Source organism: Pholis gunnellus, assembly GCF_910591455.1.
Source record: "Pholis gunnellus genome assembly, chromosome: 1".
Lineage (NCBI taxonomy): Eukaryota > Metazoa > Chordata > Actinopteri > Perciformes > Pholidae > Pholis > Pholis gunnellus.
The window spans coordinates 21,285,652-21,310,192 of NC_136528.1; the positions used below are offsets into that span (position 1 = coordinate 21,285,652).

At 39.8% G+C, this 24,541-nt stretch overlaps 2 protein-coding genes across 3 annotated transcripts; both read left to right on the forward strand.

Annotated features, from left to right (window-relative positions):
- The first annotated feature begins 7,536 nt into the window (after nt 1–7,536).
- mrvi1 (murine retrovirus integration site 1 homolog) lies at nt 7,537–21,126 on the forward strand. The gene is made up of 20 exons (XM_079186274.1): nt 7,537–7,625; nt 9,518–9,624; nt 9,720–9,781; nt 10,565–10,729; nt 10,961–11,038; nt 11,142–11,191; nt 11,370–11,426; nt 11,920–12,375; nt 12,501–12,579; nt 13,431–13,551; nt 13,699–13,729; nt 15,010–15,150; nt 15,347–15,478; nt 16,455–16,608; nt 16,949–16,998; nt 17,557–17,691; nt 18,310–18,371; nt 19,027–19,149; nt 19,402–19,533; nt 20,240–21,126. The coding sequence occupies exons 1-20, from the start codon at nt 7,554–7,556 to the stop codon at nt 20,400–20,402; spliced, it is 2,370 nt and encodes a 789-aa protein (XP_079042400.1). The 5' UTR covers nt 7,537–7,553; the 3' UTR covers nt 20,403–21,126.
- Nucleotides 21,127–22,233: 1,107 nt separating this feature from the next.
- On the forward strand, nt 22,234–24,532 carry lyve1a (lymphatic vessel endothelial hyaluronic receptor 1a). 2 transcript variants are annotated; one of them, XM_079159134.1, is made up of 6 exons: nt 22,234–22,374; nt 22,520–22,703; nt 22,795–22,934; nt 23,506–23,709; nt 23,877–23,949; nt 24,254–24,532. In XM_079159134.1, exons 1-6 carry the CDS (start codon nt 22,293–22,295, stop codon nt 24,420–24,422), a joined length of 852 nt encoding a protein of 283 aa, XP_079015260.1. In that variant the 5' UTR covers nt 22,234–22,292; the 3' UTR covers nt 24,423–24,532. The 2 variants fall into 2 exon arrangements, with proteins under 2 accessions (XP_079015260.1, XP_079015261.1); XM_079159135.1 differs by having other exon boundaries at nt 23,882–23,949; nt 24,254–24,409.
- The last annotated feature ends 9 nt before the right edge of the window (nt 24,533–24,541 follow it).

Sequence of the window (24,541 nt, forward strand, 5' to 3'; positions counted from 1 at the left end):
AGCATCTTAGTTTAGCGTGCTAACAATAGCTAATTGTTTTCTAATATTTTAGTTAATGTGGCCTTTTAAATGTCTGTCAGTACTGCAGTATCCGTGCTGATGCTGTGTTTTTGATGCCATCTAGGGTACAGTGGAGTACTCTGCCTCCATCAAGGCTTTTAAAACTACTTCATATTCCCTCTTCATCTACCATACACAAATAAATCATTAATATGAGATGTTAAAGCCACTGGAGGCACACTGTACATAAAAAAAGTGATAAAACTTGTTTTTATGTTTTATGTTTAAAACAAGACACAATGAGGTTGTGTGCTGAACAGAGATCCATTCAAGACTAAATGTAAATAATTTAGAAAAGCAGTGAGTCTCTAATCCTGTGTGTGTGTGTGTGTGTGTGTGTGTGTGTGTGCCAAAACACTGCCAATAATCCACTGTACATCTTCATCACCTTCATCTCGTCATGCACCGCTGCAGGTGTTTTTCTCAATGCTTTGTGTAATGATTTATAGTGAAAGTAAAATCTGGCTGTAAAAAGAGCATTACTCAAGTATTTTAAGAGTCTGATTTGTGTCTTCCAACAGTCAATAAATACTTGGCACCATCAAATAAGACACATAAAAGCAGTTCAGTCTTGTTTTTTTACATGTATTCTTTCATATTTGAACTATTCTAGTTCATTTAATTACCTTTACCTAATGCAATTAGCTTTAAATTGCCCTATTGCTGCTCAGCTCTAATGGTGCTCTACAACAAGTTACTGGTGTTTAGCCCTTTGCTTGTTATCACAGTATTACCAACCTGAAGCAGACGACACAGTAGCGTTTACTTGGGCCAAGAGCTACCAACCAGATTAAGCACCTCATGTACTCAAAATGGTTGCCAGGTTATTGTTGCCCCTAGCTATAGAGGTGGACAAGGGGGGTGAAGTACTTCCTGAAACAAGAGTTACAGTAGTTCTAACGATCAGATCGATATCACGACGCCAGCATCAACGTCACAGGACAGAAAACTGAATTTATTTCTTCCATATTTGTTTCCTCATTCTGTTTCTCGCTCTCTCTCTCTCTCTCACACACACACACACACACACTGACTTTTCTCTGACGTCTCATGAAATTTGCATTGCACATGCTTTCCTGTTAAATGCAAATTAACTGATTTCACTGTCTGTCTGTGTTCTGGCTCCTACAGGTGGCACAGGAGGAGGCAGCTGCAGCAAGGTAAGACTCCTTCCTGCTCTACTGCAGTAAAATATGATATTATTTCTGTATGTAGAAGCAGGACTGCATGTCTAATGTATTGTGTGATTTTGTATCTTTCATGTTTTTGAACTGGCTTGTTGGAAATTGAGAGGATACTGATTACTACTTTCAAGCATGCCAATGTAAAGATGAAGTTTAATTTGATTTAGTGGTTTGGGCAGAGGTGGAAAATAACTTAATCTTGAGGTACTTGTACTTTATTTGAGTATATATCCTACTTTTATAGCTGAATATTGTACTTTATACAATACTCCAACCCTTCCTAAGAAATAGTCTCACTATTTAGCATTCATATGCATTATACAAACATTTATTAAATTGTTTATAACACACTATAATGTAGTTGTAAGCAGACATAAGGACATTTTAATGAACAGTACAATTACAGCTTGTCCTATAAATACATTACAACTGTGTTTTATGAGTATATATTATGATGAACATTTATATGCTTAAATGTATATCATAGTGTGTTATGAACCATTCATTTAAAGTTGATATACTACTTATAAGTGCTAAATAGAGGTAAATAAAGTTACGTGCAGCCCTTTTCAGATTCAAGTTTTACATTAAAAAACATACGATAAACATATAAACTACAATACATAAAATACTAATTGTAACCAGTGGTTCCCAACATTTTTGCCCCTCATAAAAAAGCAATGAATACTTTAAGCCCCATGTCTCTTTTCAGATAAGCTGTTAGTAGTTTCACCAAAGAGAAATTTCCCTTCGCTGGGTAACAGTTTAAAGCTCAAGAGGTAAATGATCAGATGATTAACAATAACGTGTTTTCTTCTTTCTTCTCTCATGGATCGTCTCCAACCTCTCTTTATTTATTTCGTGACCCTCTTGTGAACCACTGGACTAAACTTAATTTAAAACTAGCTAGAACTCAACCAAGTACGGCAGTAAAATGCTACTGTCATGTACGCATTGATGCATCAGTATTAATAATCTTATAATGCAATTCATGATAATATGTCAGTCACAAGGGCCATTTTTCTGCAGAGCGAGTACTTTCACTTTTGATTCTTCAAGTATATTTTGATCATAATACTGAACTTTCCCTGAAGGAAACTTTTGAGTGCAGGGTTTCTGACTTCTAACAGACTATTTTACATTGTTGTTAATCTGAATACTTTCCCCACTGGATTTAGGTAACACAATATCAATGCCAAATAACTTGACTTGACTTGAACTAAACAATAAGAACATCTGACTTTTTTGCACAAATTGCTCCTTTTGATATTTATTTCTATCAGCTCATCTTAATTCAAAGCGCGATGCTGTAATTTGCTGTGAACGTCAGCTGCGTTCCTCCAAACAGTGTGACTCTGTGTGTGCTGTGATCTTTTTTCCTCACAAAATTGAGGATGATCCCTGCTCTTAAAACCAAAATCTCTCGCCACTAAAAAGCAGCACCAATGGTGCGATGTTTGACAATGCAGTTTGACAAACAATAATGAACTACAAAAGCTCAGAAGTGGATGCATGGATTCCTCTTAGGCTGCAGAGTAAACACAGATTAGATGGACACAATCTATCTATCTATCTCTCACAAACAACACACAAAATAATCTTCCCCTGCTCCCACACTCCAATTAGAGAAACAAACCCTGCAGAAAAACAAACATTCTTTTTTTTAAACTTTCTTCAGGTTTTAGTTGAGGGATGATCAGTGGAGCAGCAGCCTGGGAACACACACACACACACACACACACACACACACACACACACATACTCCACAGCAGCCCAAAGAGGCATACAGAGCCCTTCTCCTTAAATGGTCAAAGCTCCCAGGAGTGAAAGAGAGGCTGCTGCTGAAAAAAGACAGAGAACAGAGGGGACGGGAGAAGGAAGGAGAAGCCCCGAGCAAAGAGGTTTTTTCTGAGGAAAAGGGCTGAGATTAACAGTTTGACTGTGGGAAGTCGGTCTGAGTCGGAGAGATCAGCAGGAGTGAGTGTGTTTCGCCACAGCGCTACTGGTGGACTCAGGTAACGTGCGTGCTCTCTGTGGACAGGTTCAGATGATCGGCTGCGTGGAGCTGCGCTGTCTTAGTGGGTGATGGTTTTAGGTGGACACAGGACTTGCAGGTTCAGCAGCATCAGCCATCTGTTAGCGTCTTTGTAGCTGCGTCAAACTTGTGCAAGAAAGTGTGTTTTTGGCCTTTTGGACAGCTGTCGGTCCGACTTGTGGCTGCTGAGGTGAGTTTACATAATCTAGTCTTTGTCTGGAAGTGAAACTCAAAGTCACTTTCTTCTTTCTGAGTGATCATGCGCATTAAACTCAGTGACTCTATCTGCTCACTCACCTGACTGTTCATCTCTCTGTGCATTCATTTCTTTTCTGTCTTTCTCTCTCTTCCGCTGTCCTGGTAACTCATATTATAGCTCTGTAGCAACCACTTCCTCTGCTGGCCCTGTACTCCGTGCTTCACACAACCAAATTTTAAACAAATCTGGCAAGAGGGAGTGGGCTTATGTAACAGAGGAGGGGAGGAGGGTGCCGGTCTGAGGGAAGAGACAGCTAGGCCTGGCAGCAGTGAGAAGTACATTTTGAAACTGATGGTTCTAAAGGACACATATCTTATTTTAGAAGATGACTGTGTCCTTTAAGAACACAGTTGTCCTCCAGGAGTTGTGGTAGAGGGTTTGTCTGAGTTCAGGCTTGTATGTTCTGTCCTCTTCCCCCCACAGGAAACAATCTGAGTGATTCAATTACTCTGCAATATTTATCTCAGTCTCACGGTCTGCTGGGGAAACAGTCTGCACCGTTGAGCCTCCTGCAGTGCAGGTTGGCATCTTTGCTTGGGCTGAGTCAGGATTCTGTCCTCAGAATATAGTCAAACTCGTTGAGTTACAAAACCAAGCTTTTTTTGGTTACTTTGTAAGAAGTTTTTTTTCTTTCTGAGAAATAGGTAAACAGACATGGCAGTACAAATACAAGCTATTACAATTTCCTCTGATTTCTTTGTTTTTCTTTGTCTAATTATTTATTCATCTCCTTGTGTTATGACGAAAACAAGGACGTAAATTGATGAAAGAATAAAACCCGTGGTCAACATGTATATGTTTAGTCAGTAACAAAAAATGCAGGTGGTTGTTACCAAAGCTGCCCTGTACTCCAGGGGAATTTAGTTGATCGCTTTAGAAATATTTGACGCCTCACTCTCATATTTATGTATGCAGAACCTCAAAGCTGACCTCTTTTGCTCTGATTTGATTAATAATCACAGAAGAAGTAGACTTAGAAGACGGTTCATACTTTCAGGTATGAGAATCGGATGCATTAAAATGTCTGTATTAATGCTAGTGCAGGCTGAGAAATAGTAGTGAAGTTAATGCTGTATGACAGTACTCTTGTAGTCAGGAAATATCCTTGCAGATTGCTGGGAGACAGTTAAACAACCCATTTCCTCCCCAGTGACTCACAGCATTTCTGTCCCTATATGTTCCCAAGAACTTGTCATGTTTGTGATGACAAAGAACAGCACACTGCATATTCTGGCCCTGAATTCACAAAACATCTGTCCTTGCATATAGTGCATGCCATACCTCTGAAATAACCAATAATTCATCACACCTTTCGCTCGCCTGCACGCCTTATTCATCATCTGCACTGGCAGTAAAAACACCGCCATGTCTGTGCTGGTCATGCATATGTATTTCTTTCTATTTTTGGTGAGACCAAACAAATGGCTGGACAATAGCATCCAGCACAAGAACACTGACAATAGTTCATACAGACTCTTTGTGCACTGAGCTCCTTCAAAGGGTTAAATCTGCTCTGCTCTTGGCTTTGCATAAATGTGTTACTAAAAAGGGTAAAGCTGGGAGTTCAAACAATGGTTCAAACAAGTGCACACATACAATTTTATTGACAAATTCACTGGCTTTTTTCTTGTAGCAGTAAGCAGAATATCTTATTTTGCGACATTTGAATATGTCACTTTAAACTATAGGAAACTAAACATTTATGGATTTTGTTTTATTAGGATTAAATGAATAAATGTTTAATCGAGACAATACAAATGATTGTTAGTTGCACCTCTATTACATATGCAACATAGCACAGGCTTTGTTTTTGATTTGAGAGAGATTTGAACATGAGCATGCCGTCTATCACAAATATAATAATCCACTAAAATATATTTGCATGGACCATATCATGGGTTCAGATTGCACAGACGTTTACATTGTCCTTAGCTGACGCCAGAAATATCAATCATTAAGATAAAAAATATATGCAGGGTCTACTATCCTGCCTTTGGCTCAAATTAGCACTCTGGATCCTTCCCAGCCTCTATTTTAGGAACAAGATTTTCTGTTTCCTCATTGCCATAATCGATCATTTATTTTCCTTCTCCTCGTGCTGCGCTAGTGTGTTGGCTTTTGGCTTTCCTCTAGCTCTACTTGTATTTCTTTTTGTATCTTTGGCCAATTATGATCTCATCTCTGTTATTATAATTATAGTGACAGTCTCTTCCAACTTCAACTTTAATACAATTAAGCTTTAATTCATTCAAACTGTTGATTAGCTTAAGTGGCAAAAAAACGATTGTCATTTAAATAAATGTCTGAGTCCCTATCTGTCACCGAAGGAGGTAACACAATGGTGACTGAGCCTATGGCCTACTAATTAAAGTTTCACCAAATGTAGGTTATATGTTTGCAGAATTCCAAAATGGGTGTCTGTGGCAACATTCCAGGGAAACATGCTGAATTACAGTTTTCCTCTGTTGTATACACACAAAAAATGAAACACTGCACACAATTATGAAAACGTGAAGGTCATGTATCAGCAAAAAGATAAATCAAATATAAATTCTAAACCAACCAGGACTGAAACCTTAAGGATTGCCACTTTTAGTTTAAAAATAAATAAATTGTGCAGCGTAATGATTTCTCCTCTCAGGTATCTTCCATGCTTGTTCCACACAGCATCTTCTCACAAGCCGTCTCTTGTTTTACACTGTCCATCAGGAACTCATAGCCTCAGTCAGCCTGTGAGAGGATGTGACACTGAACGTAGCAGCGTTTTATAACAATCCTGTAGATCTTGATCAGTGTGCTTCCTGAAGAAAATCATACTTCACTTTGTCATGGGTCTCAGGCATGAGTGGTTTTTATTTGCGTTTTCGATCTCTCATGTTGTGAAGCAGAGAATTCTGCGTGAATGTTGCTGTTTTTCTTTGTCGCTCCACAGACCATCCCTCAGATAAATATGATGAAACTGACTTCTCGAGTCTAGAAGAGTTTCTCTATCCTGAATGCATATTTTTTTTCTTCCGGTTTCCCAGTGAACTATATATATTCCCAAACTCAAAGGTGTCCTGTGAAGTTTTCTTGTAAACCAACAAACATTATGTTAACATTTAGTGTTTCTCACCAAATATTAGCAAAAAGCCTACTGTCCATTTCTTGGTGGATGCGGGTCCTCCTGCATGTTTTGTGCAAACACAACGGGGACCCACTCGTACGACATTGCTCCATAGTTCTACGAGTGGTCAAACACTCCCCAACTGTAAGTGATACTTTGGAGTATCTGCTGAACTTCCTTTGACCCAGGGTAATGGAGAGAGTGCAACAAGTGTCCACCACTGTGCTTTCTTGATGGCATGGCTGATGAAATGTTTCATGACACTTTTTAATAATTGTATTTAATGTTTACCTCTCACTAGAAATGAATGTATTCTTGTGAGAGTTTTGTTTTTGATGTTACAGCCTTTCGGGTCAAAATTAGCTGCCGTTCCAAGGCAATGGTGAATGAAGCTCTTTTGGGATTTATTCATGTTTTTTTAAGCTGTAGTTCACCAGAAAAGACTTCCTTCAGAATATCACCATTAATTTGTTATTCATTTTATTTAAAGATCAGCAGCTAAAGTTCAATAACTACCTGTGATTAAGGAACAGTTACCGTTGACATTTACTCAACTAATGCATATGTGTCTACTCATGCATAACATACTTGTGTTTGTGTCTTCATGCTTGCATGATATTGCAGCTCCAGGAGGAGGAGGAGGAAGAACACTTCCTGCAGAGATCTCCTCCTGAGCAAAGTGATCACAACTCCGAGGAGCCCTGTGCTGAGTCCTGTGCTGAGTCCTGTGCTGAGTCCTGTGCTGAGTCCTGTGCTGAGTCCTGTGCTGAGTCCTGTGCTGAACCCTGTGCTGAACCCTGTGCTGAACCCTGTGCTGAGTCCTGTGCTGAGCCCTGTGCTGAGCCCTGCGACGTTGAGAGGCCTTTTATTTTCCCCCACACTCGCTCACGCCCCCCACTGCTCCACACCATGCCCACACTGCCTGAGGAAGAGGAGGATTCCCCCGAGGAGCTGGACAGTTCATCCAGCTCTCCCAGTACAGTGAGTGTCACTTTTTTAAACACATATTCTGTTTTTGGAAAAAGCATGTGAGGCCATAAAATCTGTCACAGAATAATCCATTTGGCTCTGGTGAGGAAATTCTATCAATGTTGCTACTGAACGTCTGCCCTCAAGGTTTCTTCTTTGACTTCAAAATGCTTCTGATAGTTTAGCAGTAAAAACATTTGATCAATCCTTCCTAAGTGAGAGGACATTCTGCCTCATTCGGCAATATCTTTCTAAGTTTGTTCTTAAGAAAGGTCTTCAGAAAAGTCTTCGTCAGATTCACGACTTGTTCTTAATCCTCAAATCTTTTTCTACTTTCAACCGACCCATTGAATCATAAACATCCCCATATTAGAGGCATATCTTTTTCAGCATGTCACAACTATATGGAGAGTATAATCTTGAAGGGGTCAGATTCAGAAGTTAAATCAGCAAACATCCTGCAGACAGCAAAGTGTTCAACAGTCTGAGAACATTGTTTCCCGCTGCAGTCGCTCATAAACACACAAACTAGATAAGACATCTCTGCTGAATGTAATGAAGCTGTGTAATCAAATCTTCAGGGCATATGCCAACACTGTATACGTATCCACCTTTACTACAGCACGGCCGTGGCCTTTCTGCAGCTTTACCACCAGCAGGAATCCTTTTATTTGGGTTCTAGTGCAAAGATAAGCTGAAAGGAGCTCTTAGGGAATTAGTGTTTGATCTCAGTCTGTGTTTAGTTGCCTACTTTCCTATTATGGTTGGACAAGGATTTGGGAATGAACAGGAATGGAATGACCCATGATTTATGAAGATGTGAAGTTTTCCACATTTTTGAATGGAATTGGAATTGGAATTGTTCAACAGGTGCTCCAACAATTTTATTCATGAAGTCCGGTTTACTCGTGTCACTAGGAGTCCAATTTAACCTGTGGGAATAGTCATATAATGTGGTCTGTGGCTCTGGATTATGAGAGGTGTAGGATCTAGCATTGTCTGGGTGTTTCGGCCTCTGTTGCTTTGATTTTCACCATTTATTTTTCACTGTTTGAATCTCTGAAGTGCTCCCATAAACAGATTTATGACAATGTTCACACTGAACATATTTTATCTGTGTTTATTTGTTCTTTTTTATTTTCACTCTGGGGTATTCATACTTGTTATTTTGTGTCTCTATTTCTAACAAATGACTGATCCTTAAGAACTTGACACTGAGCAAAACTTCTTCAGCATTTACCTGGCAGCAGCAGTTAACCCTTCAAAGTTCAACTGGTGCCTGAACAAACCACAAGCCTATTTCTTTTTTTTTTTTAAATCAAAAATCATTTTGAGGAGATTCTCCTTGAAGTGAGTCTTTCTTCCCACCCTCAACCTAAACCTCTATGTAACCAACGCTGTGATTTATCACGACTTTTAGAGATGTGTTGAAGTATTAAATCAATATTTAGGTTTATGATGATTACAATAGTGGAAGGAAATCTTTAGTGTTTGCTTAAATGTGTCTGGAGTCACTGCAGTTAAATCTGGATTACCAGCTGGTCAGAGTGCCTAACTGCCCCGAGGCCAACCCCTCTCAGGGTCATTAAAGGCGCCCACCTTCATTGTTTGTGGTCACTGGATTTAATGTTCATTTGTTTGGGTGGGAATATGCCCAACTGTAGCACAATATGAACTTCTCTTTTATCTACTTTTGAGGCCCCGTCTTGTTGTGGTTGTTTTTGTCAAAATCAAGTTTTAATACATTTTATGATGTCTGTTAATATTGTGCTAATATAATGCATATTCCAACACAAAGGAAAACATATATTACACCTATGCCAGTATTGCTGTAACTTTTGTTTTACCATTGACGTTTGTTTTGTTGTGTGTCTTTTTGTTTTTTTATAATTTCTTTTGCACAGTCTGCACCAGGCAAAAGTCAAGCTATCGTCATGACTGCCCCCACCATCCTCTACCCACTGCAGGCCACTATTGTCCAACAAGATGGACGTCCTCTGGAGCAGACCAGGTAATCGTCCACCTCAAACACTACAACAGTTTTCTTCTTTTTTAGCTGTAAACGGGGACAATGTGTCTGTATCATTACTGTTTCCTCTCTCTCAGACCACACAGTCCCAGAGCTCGCCTGGCCAGAAACTCCTCTGGAGGACCCATCACCATTGTCGGTGGGTAAACCTTGTATACGCGCACACACACACACACACACACACACACACACACACACACACACACACACACACACACACACACACACACACACACACACACACACACCTACACACACACACACACACACACACACACACACACACACACACACTGCAGCTGCCATTATATAAAGATAGCCACAACACTGTGAGAGCTATTCTGATGTTATCATTGGCAACATTTCCTTAAGTTCAGCACCAAATTGAAGTCACTGTTTTTAAGTGGGTATTTGTAACTTTGTTGAAAGATCTGTCTTTCCAAGGATGAATAAAGCCAAAATAATTCGAAGAAGCTTCACTACATTTCGACTAAGTTTGGTCATCTGCGTCCTGAGAGATAAATCTATCCGTGTGTCCTCCCACATACCTGAGATGCTTTTACAGCTTTGATTACTTTTGATGTTTAACTTCTTGCCCTTCTCTGAAGAGAAGAGATAAAACATCCCTGACTTGGCCGAACCTCATCACCTGATTTATTGGCTCACATCCATCTGTGAATTATTCATTGGCATGAGACTTTATACTGAGAAATATCCTCTTCAAATCCAAAAGCACTCACAGACTTTGTTATTTTCTTCTCCCCAAAGAGTTATTGTACAAAATGTATCATCTAAAAATGTTTGAGCAAGCAAACGAGCATATTGATTTGTCTATAACTGCATTTCGTTTGCCTTGAAAAAAAACAACCACAAAACAAGAGTGTGCTTGTGCGTGTGTGCATGTGTGTATTATCTTTCTCAGACAGCACAGGTAATGTGATCGACCTGCTGAAAGATCAGCTGCCGGAGCTGCAGCTCTCTGAGGAGGATCGACAGAAGAACCTGGAGCTGCTCCAACAGGCCAAGAAGGTCAGCGACCGTTTCCTGACACGCCGCGGCCGCCGCTCCCTCACTGACTCACCCACAGGTAGCGATTACACACACACACACACACACACACACAGATATACATGCAGTACATAGCAGCTCATTTGAGCTGTTGTCTTCGTGAGTTTAACTTAGTTTTCTAGATTTTTTGGGGGAGATTCTGAGCATTCTCAGGTAAACTTACCAATAGGTAAAAGAGGTCGGAAGTCACATTGAACTCAGTAAGTTATGTGTTTGATTCACAATAGTTTTTTTGTTTTTTTTCCCACAGGTCTTTCTCCAACTCTAACTCCGTCATCCTCACCGTGTTCATCTAGAAGCAGCTCACTGATTGTTGCTCCTCAAATTGGTAAGGCACTATTAAAAACAACTGTTTACGACTTTTCACTTATCACTTTTTGTTCATTGGACTTTGCAAGAATGATTTTGTTGGTTATGTTCTGCTGTTTCAGCTGGAGGACCCACAGAGGCAACCTATGTCAGCTCACAGTTGGTTGGGCAGGTAAAGAAATTATTGTTATTCACTCACGATAGTGTGCAGATATTTTTGACGCATGCTCATTTTCCCCTATTAAAACTGAGTTCATTTTATTTCCCTTTGCTGTGTTTTTAAATGGTCTAATTAATATTTGTTAACATAAGAAATATAAGAAAATGTCCTATGTTGTCCTCTCTTGCAGCATCTGGAAGTTCCTTCAGTGCGAGATCAGCCTGACTTGACGACACAGGATCAAGAGGTCAGATTAACAGATTCACTCACAGTTTATTTTTATTAACACAGATATGACAAACTTTATATGGTTTGTATTATATCTGATAGAGAGGTTTGTAGAAGAGGGAAGTCATGCAAAAGATCAAGAGTCTACTCCCACACACATGAAAAACATCTCAATACTTCCAAAGGTTGCAAAAATGTTTACCGACTTCTTTTTTGAATGGTTGTTTTAGTTTAAAGAGGTTTTTAATCATGCTAGCAGGGGCATGGCTCTCTAGGGATGGCATTATCAGCGTGTCTACCACTTTGGTCCAGACAGAAATATCACAGTGACAGCAATTGCCATTACATTTTATACAGACATTCTTGCTTCCCTCATGACTTTGATCCCCTCAAATGTTTCAATTATCCCAAGAAATGTCTCAACATCTACAAGGTGAAGTTGCAGAAAAGGGTTATTGACATAATATGATTGCTAAATGTATTAATAGCAGTTATTATCTTGCTAACCTCAGGGCAACAGACTGTTGGTGGACTGGAGGCCCTCTGAGAAGAGGAAAGTTTCCTCTGGGACTCTAACGCCCCGTTTTGCTGTTCAGAAGGAGAACTGTGATCCTGCTGTACCTAAAAGTCCTCCAGCAGTCGGTAAAGCAGATGAGGGACCTGGTCCAGGTCGAAACCTCAACCAGGCCCTGGCCACAGGGGTGGCCAAGCCTGTCCCTCGACCCCCTACTCAACAGGCCCCCTGTACAGCAGAGATCAAGACCATTGGGGCCTTCCCTCCGCTTATGAGGGCTGTTTCCTGGGATGCTGTAGGCACCCTCAATTCTAGAAATGGCGCCCCAAGTTTCCCTCCTACAGCGGAGGATACCCTCTCAGACAAGCCCAAGGATGCTGCCTTCAAGTCCTCAGGCTACAAAGACTTCCCCACTCAGCAGGGGGGTGTACAGAAACTGTCTAAATTCAGAGAGGTAAAGAATCAGCTCAGCACATTTGGTTAATTACTGCTTGAATTGGTAGTAAAATACCTCTTCTGTAAAATGTTGTGTAAGTGCTTTGTTCTTGTGTTCATGCGTGTGTGCCTTTGTGTATACAGGAGCACAAGCTGATGCGTAACCAAAGCATATTGGGATCCAAGTTACCGGACCTGAGTGAAGCAGCTGAACAGGAAAGAGGTAACAGTCGTTGTTTTCCCTCTCGTCCATGTAAGACAGAAAGTACTTTCAGCAGCACGTTCAGCAATGTCGCCAAGGGTGTGCACTTCCTGAATCTCAGGGAAAATCTGTTCCAGTCAGCAAATGATGATGATGATGATGATCTGTTCTTGTTTTTTTCCCTCTGTGCCCCCCATTTACTGGCAACGTCATAACAGAGAAATAAATGCTGTTTGCCTTTTCCATCAGCAGATGGCATGATTGTTGTGAGTAGAAGTATGTGAGCCGAAGACCAGCCGAGGAAGACGCAATGAGATGGTTTTGTGTGTTTTGGAAAGAGACAGAGCTGTAGACTTGGGAATTATGTCACAAAAATTTGGACTCAAGACTTTACTTCCACTTCACTGTTGTGATATTTGACTTAGTTGAGACTTGACAGGCTGACAATTTGACTTGACAATCACACACAAAGTCACAAGTTTTGACTTAAAAACAAAACACATCTTTGAAGGAAACTGTACAAATGCCTCATTTGTTTTACAGGTCACCTATTGCGAGACAATGTCATGTTTGAAAGAAGAAATAACGCCGCCATCTTACAAAAGGAAAATCTGAATTAAAAGAAATTAAGAAATGCTACATTTCAGGATACGTTATTGTCCTGTTGTTGCCACTTGTGGGCAGAGTGGCTGCAGTTCAGGGAAAGTAACCTAGTTTCACCTTCAAGATGTGTGGTCTTATGTAGACTAAAGCACTTGAGTCTTGATTTTAAATAATCAGTCTCAAATTACTTGAGACTGGAATCAAAGCCTAATTAGAAAAAGTCCAGGCAATTTGCTTTCGGACTGATTTATGTATCTCTGTGTCTGCAGGAGCTCCACCTTCTCCAAACTCAGCCAGTAGTGAGGAGGCAAAGGAGAAGTTTGACTCCATGCCAAACATTTCAGATGTGATGCTGAGAAAACTCAAACTCCACCGAGGTCTACCAGGCTGGTGTGCATCAACTGCTGCTTTAGTTAACTTAAATCTTTTGCCTTGTATTTCCTGTCTAATAGATAAATGACACATCTTTATTTTACTGTGGACCAATGTATGTACATTACTCACCATACTAACAGTTCCTCTTTGATTTCATTCCAGTGCACCCCCTCTCACTGAAAAAGAAGTTGAGGTTGGTATCTGATCTGTTCAGGTTTTGGGTGATTCTCGCATAGTATTTCTGCTAAAAGTAATGATACAAAGTTACAAAAACATCATATTGTTAATCTTTCATGGTGAGGAATTAAGTGTTGTCCATACATGCTACAGTTGATTTTGGTTTTGTTGTGTGGTGCTTTGCTTGTGCTTATCTGCAATTTAAATGAATAATTTTAGAATTGAGGAAATACATTTATTTTCTCTTTGTTAGCTTTGGACAGAACCAGGCTATAGAGTGGTACCAATCTTCTCATCTAACACTTGGCAAGAGAACAAAAAAGTGCATTTCCCAGAATTGTATTTAACTATTCTTTTAGTATTTTGGTGGTCTGTTTAAGCCTGAATAGTAGTGATAGACTTGCTTTATTTGCAAATATGTTTACTGCTTAAAACAACTTCATTTGTTATATAGCAAAAGAAAACAGTAATACAAAATGTGCCTCATATCATTTTCTGCTTCCCAGAAGAAAATATATTAAATTTAATATTCTCATTCTAATTTCTGCCTTCAAAACGCTCCACAGTAATTAACTGTGTGCATGAGTCTTCTTACAATGGGTCATAAAATAGACTGCCGACTGTAATCCGCAGTAAATTGTGTTCAAACATTGTTTCAATCAGAGAACTCTGATCTTTTGTTCCACTCACTGCTGAACATTTGCTATGCGTTGCCCAATGTTCATAATAATCAGTTTTGTTACCAAAGTAGTTAATTACATCTTTATAAAATTGGCTGCCTCAGTTCGACGGTGTTTTGTCAACAGGAAAGCGTTTTTCTGTTCCTGATCAGACCGAGGAGACACTTGAGTTATTTCCTGTGGAGAAAAATGCAAACATTAGTGACGCTGTCGGGCTCGGCCTGCAGCCTCTCTCGCTTTTCCCACTGGGACGCGTCTGGATCAGGACAGTCAGAGGTCATATATTTCCTCTCAGTCGTGGCCCGTGTATGTCGGAAAACTGTGCAGACTTGCTTTGATCAGCGCAGCAAAACATCAAGCGGTCAAATGTCAGAATCACAACTTGTTCCCTGTGTTTGCCTCATGGCTGCTCGGTATTCACTCACACATTAACCAATAAAAATGCACATTAGTATTACGCAAACAACCGCACTGGCTCTCATTTGTCACTGTGGGAGAGTTTTCTATGGATTCCTCTGAGTTGGTGTGTTGCCATCACCAGCAGTTCATCTGTATGCAATCTGCTGTTTATTGTTACCATTCCAAGTGTTACATTGCAGTAACTTCCTCCCCACAGAACGCATTTGTCCAGCTGTCACTGGCATTTCGTAATGACAACTACACTCTGGAGATGCGGCTCAAACAGTCAGAGAGGGAAAGGAACCTGACTGAGGAAGACACAGAGAAAGAACTGGAGGAGTTCAAAGGAGCACTGAAGGTCAGCCCTCGAACACAGCGGCTGATATTAGTTCCCTCTGGCTCTTTAGTGCTCGTTCGCCTCTTTAATGTTTCCTGGAAATGTCCCACAGTAAATATTTATCTTGTGTGAGTCCAATCCCAGGTACAGAAGAGGACATTGATGTACACTTTGTTTTCCTGAGAGAGTTGTAACAAAATTGTTGTGTTTCCTGCAGATGACTTCGCCACAGTGGCAGAATTTGGAGCAGCGTGAGGCCTACCAGCGCCTCATAGAGACCGTAGCGGTGCTGCACCGGCTGGCTACGCGACTCTCCAGCAGATCAGAGATCGTCGGAGCAGTTCGACAGGTGCAGTCATACAAACACAATTCAGATCGAGGAAATGCAGAACAGATAAAGAGAACGCTGCATTGTGTAAATAAACAGTACATCTTATTGTTTAAAAGATACTGTCTTTTTCAAGACGTCTCTGGGTCACTGGGATGCCTGTTTTGCAGCATTTAAAAACATTATGGGGAAGATCTTTATCTGATGTCATGGCTGACTTCATGCCGGCCAAACCAAACATCAGTTAAAGAGCAAATGTACTGTTTTTGCAGCCAAAGGTCTTTAGCTATTTATAATCCCAAACCACTCTGATGAATTACTGCCCTTTTCTATCTTTTCCTTGTACTGCTACCCATCTATAAATAACAATCTAATTATAAGGCTATACCAATTCTCTTGACTTTCACTGTGTTTTCTTGACAGCCACATTTATATATTTTATTCTTTTCAAATATATGAAGCAGGATATGTTGTAACTATAAGGTCTTCTCCATAAGGTATTTCTCTCCATGAGCTATGTGCATATTTTAACATCTGTTTTGGTTTTACAACAAATACTCCTGTATGGTTTGGACTCACTGCTCTTTTCAACCCTGTTCCCAAAAGCTGTCAGCGGCTTTGAGCAAAAACCTCCAATAAACCCACTGCACGCTACCTGCCCAGCTCCAAACAGCTGACACACAAACTTAGCAACTCGCTGGTGGAGAGAGTTAAACGTAAAAAGACGGTTATTTGGGGAGACCAAACACCAAGTTACACCAAGAATATACACCATTGGACTTATATTCATCAGGTGGCCAAAAACACAATGTTCATAGGAAGCCTGCAGTTATTTTGTTAAATAGGTCAAACTTCAGCTTGTTTTGTAGCTTTCTTCACAGCTCCTTTCACGAAGAGTCAGTTGTTTAAACTCTCTCTGCTAAAATGTTTTAGGTTAGTCACGGGTCTGTGCTCATATATGGTCTTGCAGTATGGACTGATTTTGTTTGTGCAACAGGAGAAACGTATGAACAAGGCCACCGAGGTTATGATGCAATATGTGGAAAATCTGAAAAGGACGTATGAGAAGGACCACGCCGAGCTGATGGAGTTCAAGAAGCTGGCCAACCAGAATTCAAATCGCTGTTATGGAGGGTCCGTGGACGCTGGAGGTAAGACTGTGCTATTGACCACATTCAGATCAAGCTCAGGTAAACACAGAAACATTACATCTTTTCTCTACAAAATGTTTCATGCTTATACATGGAAAGATATTTGTAAACTATATAATCCAGACAAGGTTTGATCAAGCATGCACCTTTATTTAGCATCATTGCTGCTTTGCCCTATGAAAGTATTTTTATCAGGGACTTTCCACTTTAACTGGAGTATCTTAATACTGTCTTACTGAGCAGCTTCACTGCTGCTCTGGCAACAATACCAGCGTGAAATGAATGGTTTCTGTGCTTATTTAATGCTGTATTCTGTGTGTCTTTGTTTGTCTCTATAAAGATGATGGAGTTCCACGGCCATCAAGATCGATGTCCCTCACCCTGGGAAAGGTAAGTGCTTCAGTTTTTCCCTTCTTTTGTGCTGAAATAATTAATCGATTAATCAACAAAAAATTTAAACTTTTTGATAAATGGTTACTTGTCATTTAAAAGTCATCTATTAAACACATTCTCTGATTCCAGCTTCTCCAATGTGAAGATTTGCTGATTTTCTCTCTTTCACATGGTTTTAAATTGAATGTTTGGTCAGTCAGACTTTTTTGTGTTTGTGGATATCTTGTAATAAAACTATGAGTCATGCTACCAGCTCTCAATGTTAATGTCAGCATGCTAAGCATATACTGTTGTACTGTTTACAGTGTTCACCATCTTGGTTTAGCGTGTTGGCATGCTAAAATGTGCTAATTAACACTAAAAATATCAAAATGTCCTGTTTTATGTTATTTTGTGTTTCTTAATAAATTAATGAAATAATGAATCTTCTGTTGGTGACATCATCATGCCTTTGTAGTTGTAGTTATTGTAAAAGCAAAAACAAATTCCATACCTAAATTCTCATTTTGCATCCTTACCACTGGCACATCTTCTGTCTCCTTTCACCCTTACTAGCCTCTGCCCAGACGTAGGGTGAGCGTAGCAGTGGTGCCTAAATTTAACCTCCTGAACATCCCAGGTCAGACTCCAGCCATAGCCGGCCTGGGCCCCAGCATGGGACTCACCGCTGGTGCTGCTCTTCCTGTCCTGGTAGGTCGTCCTGTCCTGTCCTGTCGGAAACTGATGGGAAATTACATATCAAGCATTTAATGCAGTGACACCCACTGTGTCCGATTGACTGCTGAGTCAAAGTTTTGTACAATGTGTGTGCTTTGGAGTCATCACTTAGATATGAAATAAGTTGAAATAATAAGAACATTATTCAGGACATTGTGTTTCTTTTGATTTCAAAATGGGTAAAAATTGTGTTTTTGAATGTAAACCATTTGTCTCATATTGCTGTAATTTACTGGTTAATAATAATAAATTCTGGTCCAGGTCATATCTATATTAATTGTCAGTGGTGGCAAGTAACTACATATATTCTCTTAAGTACTGTACTTAAGTACAAGTTTGAGATTATTGTACTTAACTCTATTATTTCCAAATTATGCTGCTTTATTGTTACTCAAAGGAAGGTATTGTAATGTGATAAGGTTATGAAAAAGTCTATTTGGGGTTTCTTGTAACATTTCAGGTGTCTGAGTTGTTAGCAGTCCCCCTCAAGGGGCATTTCCCCTCTAAACTTCTTTGATGGTTTCTGTTTATTGTGTATTATTGTAAGAAGGCAATAATTTCTTCCAAAATATTCAACACCCTCCTCTTTAGTGTGAAGCGAATGATGTGAAAAGCAACGCTCCCACAGAGAAAGCCCAACCAGCAGCAGAATGGTATGTTTCATGCCATGGTGTTTTCTTGCGCACACACACATGAATGCATACAGTGTGTACACATACCATTGCTTGATTCCCAAGGTCCCCACACAGTCCTGAAACAATGGGCCAAGACAAGCCTGAACTTGTAATCATTCTTATCAAAAGCATGTTGTGCTGCAGTGGGACCTTTGTCTTGTTTATGTGACCTTCAGGATGTGTTTTACGGTGTAGAGAAAAGCCCCAGCGGGGTGAAAATATCCCCGACAGCATAAAAAATAATCAAACCCTGCTGCACTTGATGGATATGCTATCCTGGGTCGTAATCTAAACATTTGTGCAAAGAGTTTGACAAAGTCCAGGCCCAAGGCTCCAATCATATCCTGGTTTAATAGAGAGCCTGAGTGGAGCTCTCAAGTGTCTAGATGTTCTGTGAGGAGACAAGAATAGCAAAAACAAATGTGCAAAGTGCCAGCTCCATTTTTTTATGTTCTCGCCTGCGGTGGTGTCTGTAATGCACACGACCTCTCCAGTGCTGCAGGTTGTCCGTTATAAAACAAGGCCACGGTGTTGTGATGAAACCTAAATGGGCACTCCTCTCGGTTTTATAACCTCTGCTGTGATGGCGTTGGTGTCCAAGGCTGATTGTTCTTTCCCATCTGAAACAATGCAGTGGAAAGAGCGTGTCGGAGCAGGAAAGTGTGCCAGCCAAGCCTCCAGTCAACTTAGAAGAGATCAGAGCAGAGATCAGAGCCGAGCTCAAGGCAAAGATCGAGGAGGAGTCATATAATAAAGGGTGAGGCCGTCTCTCCTTCATCCTTAACTACACGCAAACACACTCTGTGTGATGACATTTTCTCATCATAAACCACCACATTTATGGGACTCGTCAGTTATGTTGTTCTTGTTGTGCAGGTGTATAAAATGTTATGTATACAGAGACTTTGAATAAATTCCATGTTGTATGTTACTGCCTGATGATAGGACGTAAATATTAATACTGTATATCCTTCGATCTTGCTGGTTAATTTGAACCTTGTAAATGCAGCTTCCAAGAAGGACAGAAGCAAATCAAAGTGCTCCAGGAGGAGAAGAAGCAGAAAGAGGAAGACGCTGCAGAGAAATTGCTTGAATCGAAAAATAAGGATGAAGAGAGCGGAAAGAAGAGAAGGACAAGCAGGTAAACTGAACATGTTGCTTTAAGAAGAAAATAAATGTACAGCTTGTTGATCTTTGACAGTATTGACATAAGCATACCATATTACTAGTCTTCAAGTTCCATTCAAAATGCAAAAACTAAAGATGAACCTGAAGCTCATCTACATCGTGAGAGTCTCTATGTGGCACATCTCAAACTTTGCTGCATTAAATGAGTTAAAATAACACCAAGAGCTTCTTCTAACAGAACTAATTTGATAAAACAAATGTTAAGAGGAAGAAATTCACATCTGCATTTATATGAACCGTTCACCTTTTAAGATATATTGTGTTATTTTGGACAGCCTGTAGCCACTTGCAGAAAGCTGGATGTTCATTTTTTAGGATAAAAAGACATTTATTCGGGAAGCGCATTTAGTGACAGTGTGGGCGCCATGGTAGCTCTGACAGCTTGACAGAGTAGCATAGTTTGCATATCGTTATCTATGAATGGTCAAATATACAACAAAAAGAAAAGGGTGAAATTAAATTTGAAGGAGTAAACTGCCATATGAACAAATATATCATCAAATGTTCTAATCCTTCGAATGTATACATTGTTTTCATCATCTCCTCATTCAATACATGGATCTCTTTGATGATTTAGTTTTTTGCTGCAGTAAAAGTTGAATCTGTTGACAGCAATGAACGTATCGGATGTGTACTGTATGAGGTCCTTATCTCCACAGGAGGATGGAGGAGGTCCTGGTTCTTCTTGGTCGGTTTTGTCCCAAGATTCCCTTGAGTCGACGAATTCTCTGGATCGCCCTGACACTGTTTGTGGTGATGTGTCTGGTTATCAGTATTTTTACATTCTTCAGTGACTACTACAACAGACGAGAGGACACGTAAGCAGAGGTGGGCTTTAGTGATGAAGATCTTTGGACAACCAAAGAACCCCAGTACAGAATAACTGAGGCAGTCGTCCTCTGTCTCTGCCAGTTTACCATATCACCACACTCGGACTCACTTGAATCCATGACCCTGACTCTCGGGGGCCAAAGACGTTTTGGGAGGCTTAATGGATAATGTTTCCTTTGTTATAGTTAACAGTTAATTTTTATTAAGTTATAATTGTGTTTGTATTGAAAACTTGACAGATTGTTTGCTGCAGTGAGAAAAAAAAGATAATTTCTGTTTAGGGACCAATTATATAGTGCGATGTAGTGAATATATATATATATATATATATATATATATATATATATGTATATATATAACAATAAGATGCTTGTTTTCTTTTGGATCATTTTTGATAATAAATATGACATTTTCCGTTAAATGCTGCAGTAGAAAAAGTGTATATTTATCTACCCTCTAATGTTATAAGTATAATCTCTCAGGTCCAATAGATAATAAAGCTCCTTAGAGATTTCAACTAATATTTAAAGATATAGAATATAAAGGAATGTTTTGTTTAATTGTTATGTGTATTTAAATACTTTTTTCCATATTGTCTTCAGAGCACTGAGAGGTTTCTTCTTGTAGAGCATTGATTAGATGGCATGAGGGTTATGTTGATCTTATTTGCACATGTGTGCCTACCTTTGTTGTTAGTACTTTGTGGATTTGAGGATCTGCCACTTCACCTTTTTAAATAAAGGTGCCTTAAAAGATATTGCAGTCGTTTCTACTGATAAATATTAGATACTACCAAAGCCAATTGGTTCTATATTCTCTCTTCTAACATATTAACCTCTCACTATTTTTGGACCATTTCGGGGCAGTGGAAATAAGTTATGAACACATCATTGACATACACAAAATATGGTGAGCTAGTTGCTTAAATACACATCCAGCAGTTTTGGAGCATCATTCTTTTTCATTTGGAGTCCGGTTTCTGGCTTCCTGGTGAATCTAAGTCCAATATTCACTCTCTTATGGCTCTGTCTTTGGTCGCTACCAGCTGCTGAGTTGTAAGTACAATAAGTAAATGTAGCTGCTGGCTGTAACTTTAACATTTATCCAAAATATATTCTTTTCTTGCTCACCAACATGTCTGTTCTCACTTTCCAACACATCAAAATTGTCATTGGAGTAGCTCAATGACCCCATACATTCTCAAACACCTTAAGATAAGTTATATGTCTGTTATTTTCCATTGCTCCTGATGGTCATTTATTATGCCCTCATTGACACCTCACATCTCACAAAAACACTGCTGCGTGTTCGTCAGCTCTGCGTCATTTCCTGCCGTCAGGTCGTGTGGAGATGTTTTTGTGGAAGTGGGATGTAGTCGTGTGCCAAAGGCTCATCAGAGGATACCAGAGATCATAAGCATGTTCATGATTGAGTAATTCCCCATGGGAGGAAACCATTTGGACAGGGTGCCCAGTGTCAGATGTCAGTAACAGTGCATATCGCTTATATGAGGACATACAACTCGTATTACAAGCTGTATGAGCAATCCGGTTTAAATCACCATTACATTTTTTCCTGGAACATGAATTAACTACATTTTGCAGTGCATTTCTGTAGCTTTATCTCCTGTTGACATATTTTATTTTGTATCTCTTTGTCTCCTGGGCTCTGCTCCGGGAACATATGATGGCTCTTGATCTGGCCTGGGATCAGTACTTCCCTCTTCCTTTTCCGTTACTTTCTGGTAATGACCGAGTCCACACGCCCCAGTGAACAAAATCAACCCTATTTAACTCTGTCATTTGGCTCACAGGCACATAAACAGTGCATCACTTGCCATCGCTCTGCTTTCATCCGACTCAACTCTGACCAGTCATAAATATGATCTGGCTTTGCATCACATCGCTGTTATCAATTACTCAAGTCACCTCTGATCTGAATATTGACAAAAGCCGCATCAGAGGTAAGTGAATCCAGCAGTTCTGATATTTATTAATTTGGTAAATTATATATTGTTTTGTTTCAAATGAAATGTCTGTAGATAAATGTAAGCAACTCCTCCTCTGAAAAGTCCCTAAATCCGAAAATGTTTTGTATGCTGCTTTCAGTTTTCCCAGCAGCGAACCAAAGCATTGCTGGAGTATTCCAGGTCAGTAACTTAAATGACCTCAACCAGCCTCAGTACACCTTCAATGCCTCTGAAGCGCGGAGGCTCTGCTCGTACCTCGGAGTGAACATTGCCTCAAAAGCACAAGTCCAGGAAGCTCTCGCTAGAGGTTTGGAAACGTGCAGGTAAGACCCGAGAAGAAATGATCCGGTCTGTCATCTCAGTGGAGTTTATTGAAAAGTTCCTGATGTTTTGTCATGTTTGGATTTCATTCAGGTTTGGATGGATTGATGAACATTTTGCAGTCATCCCCCGCATCAAGGCCCTTTCTAATTGTGGCAACAACCAGACAGGCTTGGTGACATGGCGAACGTCTGTTACACGCAAATTTGATGTGTTTTGCTTCAATGAATCAGGTATGACCTTTTGTATATGCATTTTGTTGTCAAGTGCTTTACACTGAACATTACGAGGCAATACTTAATGGAAGATATCATGCAAGCTATTCTTAACACTGCACAAGGTGTTTGTTCTGTAAACAAAACATATACTGTACATCCGAAGGTATTAACGCAGATAAGTGTGAGTGAATAGTGCTGACATAGGCTGTGTTAACAATTTATACATTTAGAGTAAATATGGATTTAGCTGCATTTAAAAAAAATATTCTACAGAACTTGTTTTTTGCTCCAGTACTTTGCTCCAAATTCATGAGAAATACTTTTTAGACTAAAATTGTGGATATCACAAAAGATTTTTTTAAACCTCCACAATTGTGATATGTTTATTTTACTAAATACATCAACTAAATATGTACCATTACTGCCAGACCCATTTATAAATGCCTGCATGGATTATCAAGGACTTCACTATCAGTGCATAGTTGCAAATTGGAGACGGAAACAATTTTTGATGAACAATCATTTAATGGCTTGCGCTTTATACAACGGGTATCTCATCTCTTATGGCCTTTATGCACATGCACAGATGCGGCAACACAATTGAAGGATGCAACAACTGATAACCCTTTGGACAGGAGGGATTACTCAAGGCAAACTCAGTTTCCTACTAAGACAGCAAGTCCCACCCGGACCACCCACTCTACGTCTTTTTCCTCCTCAACTCCCAAAACCATAGACAGTGAGGCACAACCAGCCCGGTTTGTTGGCAGTGCACAAAGCTCTGCTGGAGGTATGAGAATTTTATTCACAAGGGAATTAATGCTGTGGAGCAACGTTTTGTCATATTCAATTCACTCTGCTCAGAAAATACAGTATAACAAGTAAAAACTACAACAAATCTTTTATCATCTGTATTTGGTGTGACTTTTGTGTCTTTTCCCTTTCATTTCTTTCCAGTAAAGGCGATACTCATCACCTCAACTTGTGCCCTTCTCCTTACTGCAATAATCATCCTTGCATACATAAAAATGTAAGTGGTAGTTTTCCATATTTAATAGCTTTGTTGTGGTGAAATGATGCTACATGAAGAAGTACATGAATGAATCAGTTAAGAGTGAATTGGTGATGTTGTGAGTGAGTGGGCTCTGTAAACAATAGCACTGCTCAAAAAAGCTTTACTGTACAACAGCACTGAAGGGCTGTGGATAAACTGATAACACAACACATCTGTCGTGTAAAATTCCAGGTACTGGTTATTAAATCATGTTTGTCCTAATGGTATTATTACATCTAGAAGAGCATCATATGATTTGTTTCTTTCTCTCTGTGAAAAGGAGGAGGAGTCGTGCTCAGAGCTCTGACATAAAGCAGCAGCAAGAATACATCCAGACAGAAGAGTGGACAAGTGTGAAGCATATAGAGGAAACCAATAAAGCTGCTCAGGAAGATGAGAGGCTAGAAGTGGATGACGATGATGACGATGATGATGACGATGAGAGTTAAACAACTTTCTGCTGTGATATTTTTTTACAGACAACTACTGAGTAATAATCAAACATTTCCATTGTTTTGTTTGAAAGAAATGTACCATAATAAAGGCCACAAAGAGCTTTTATTTTTGT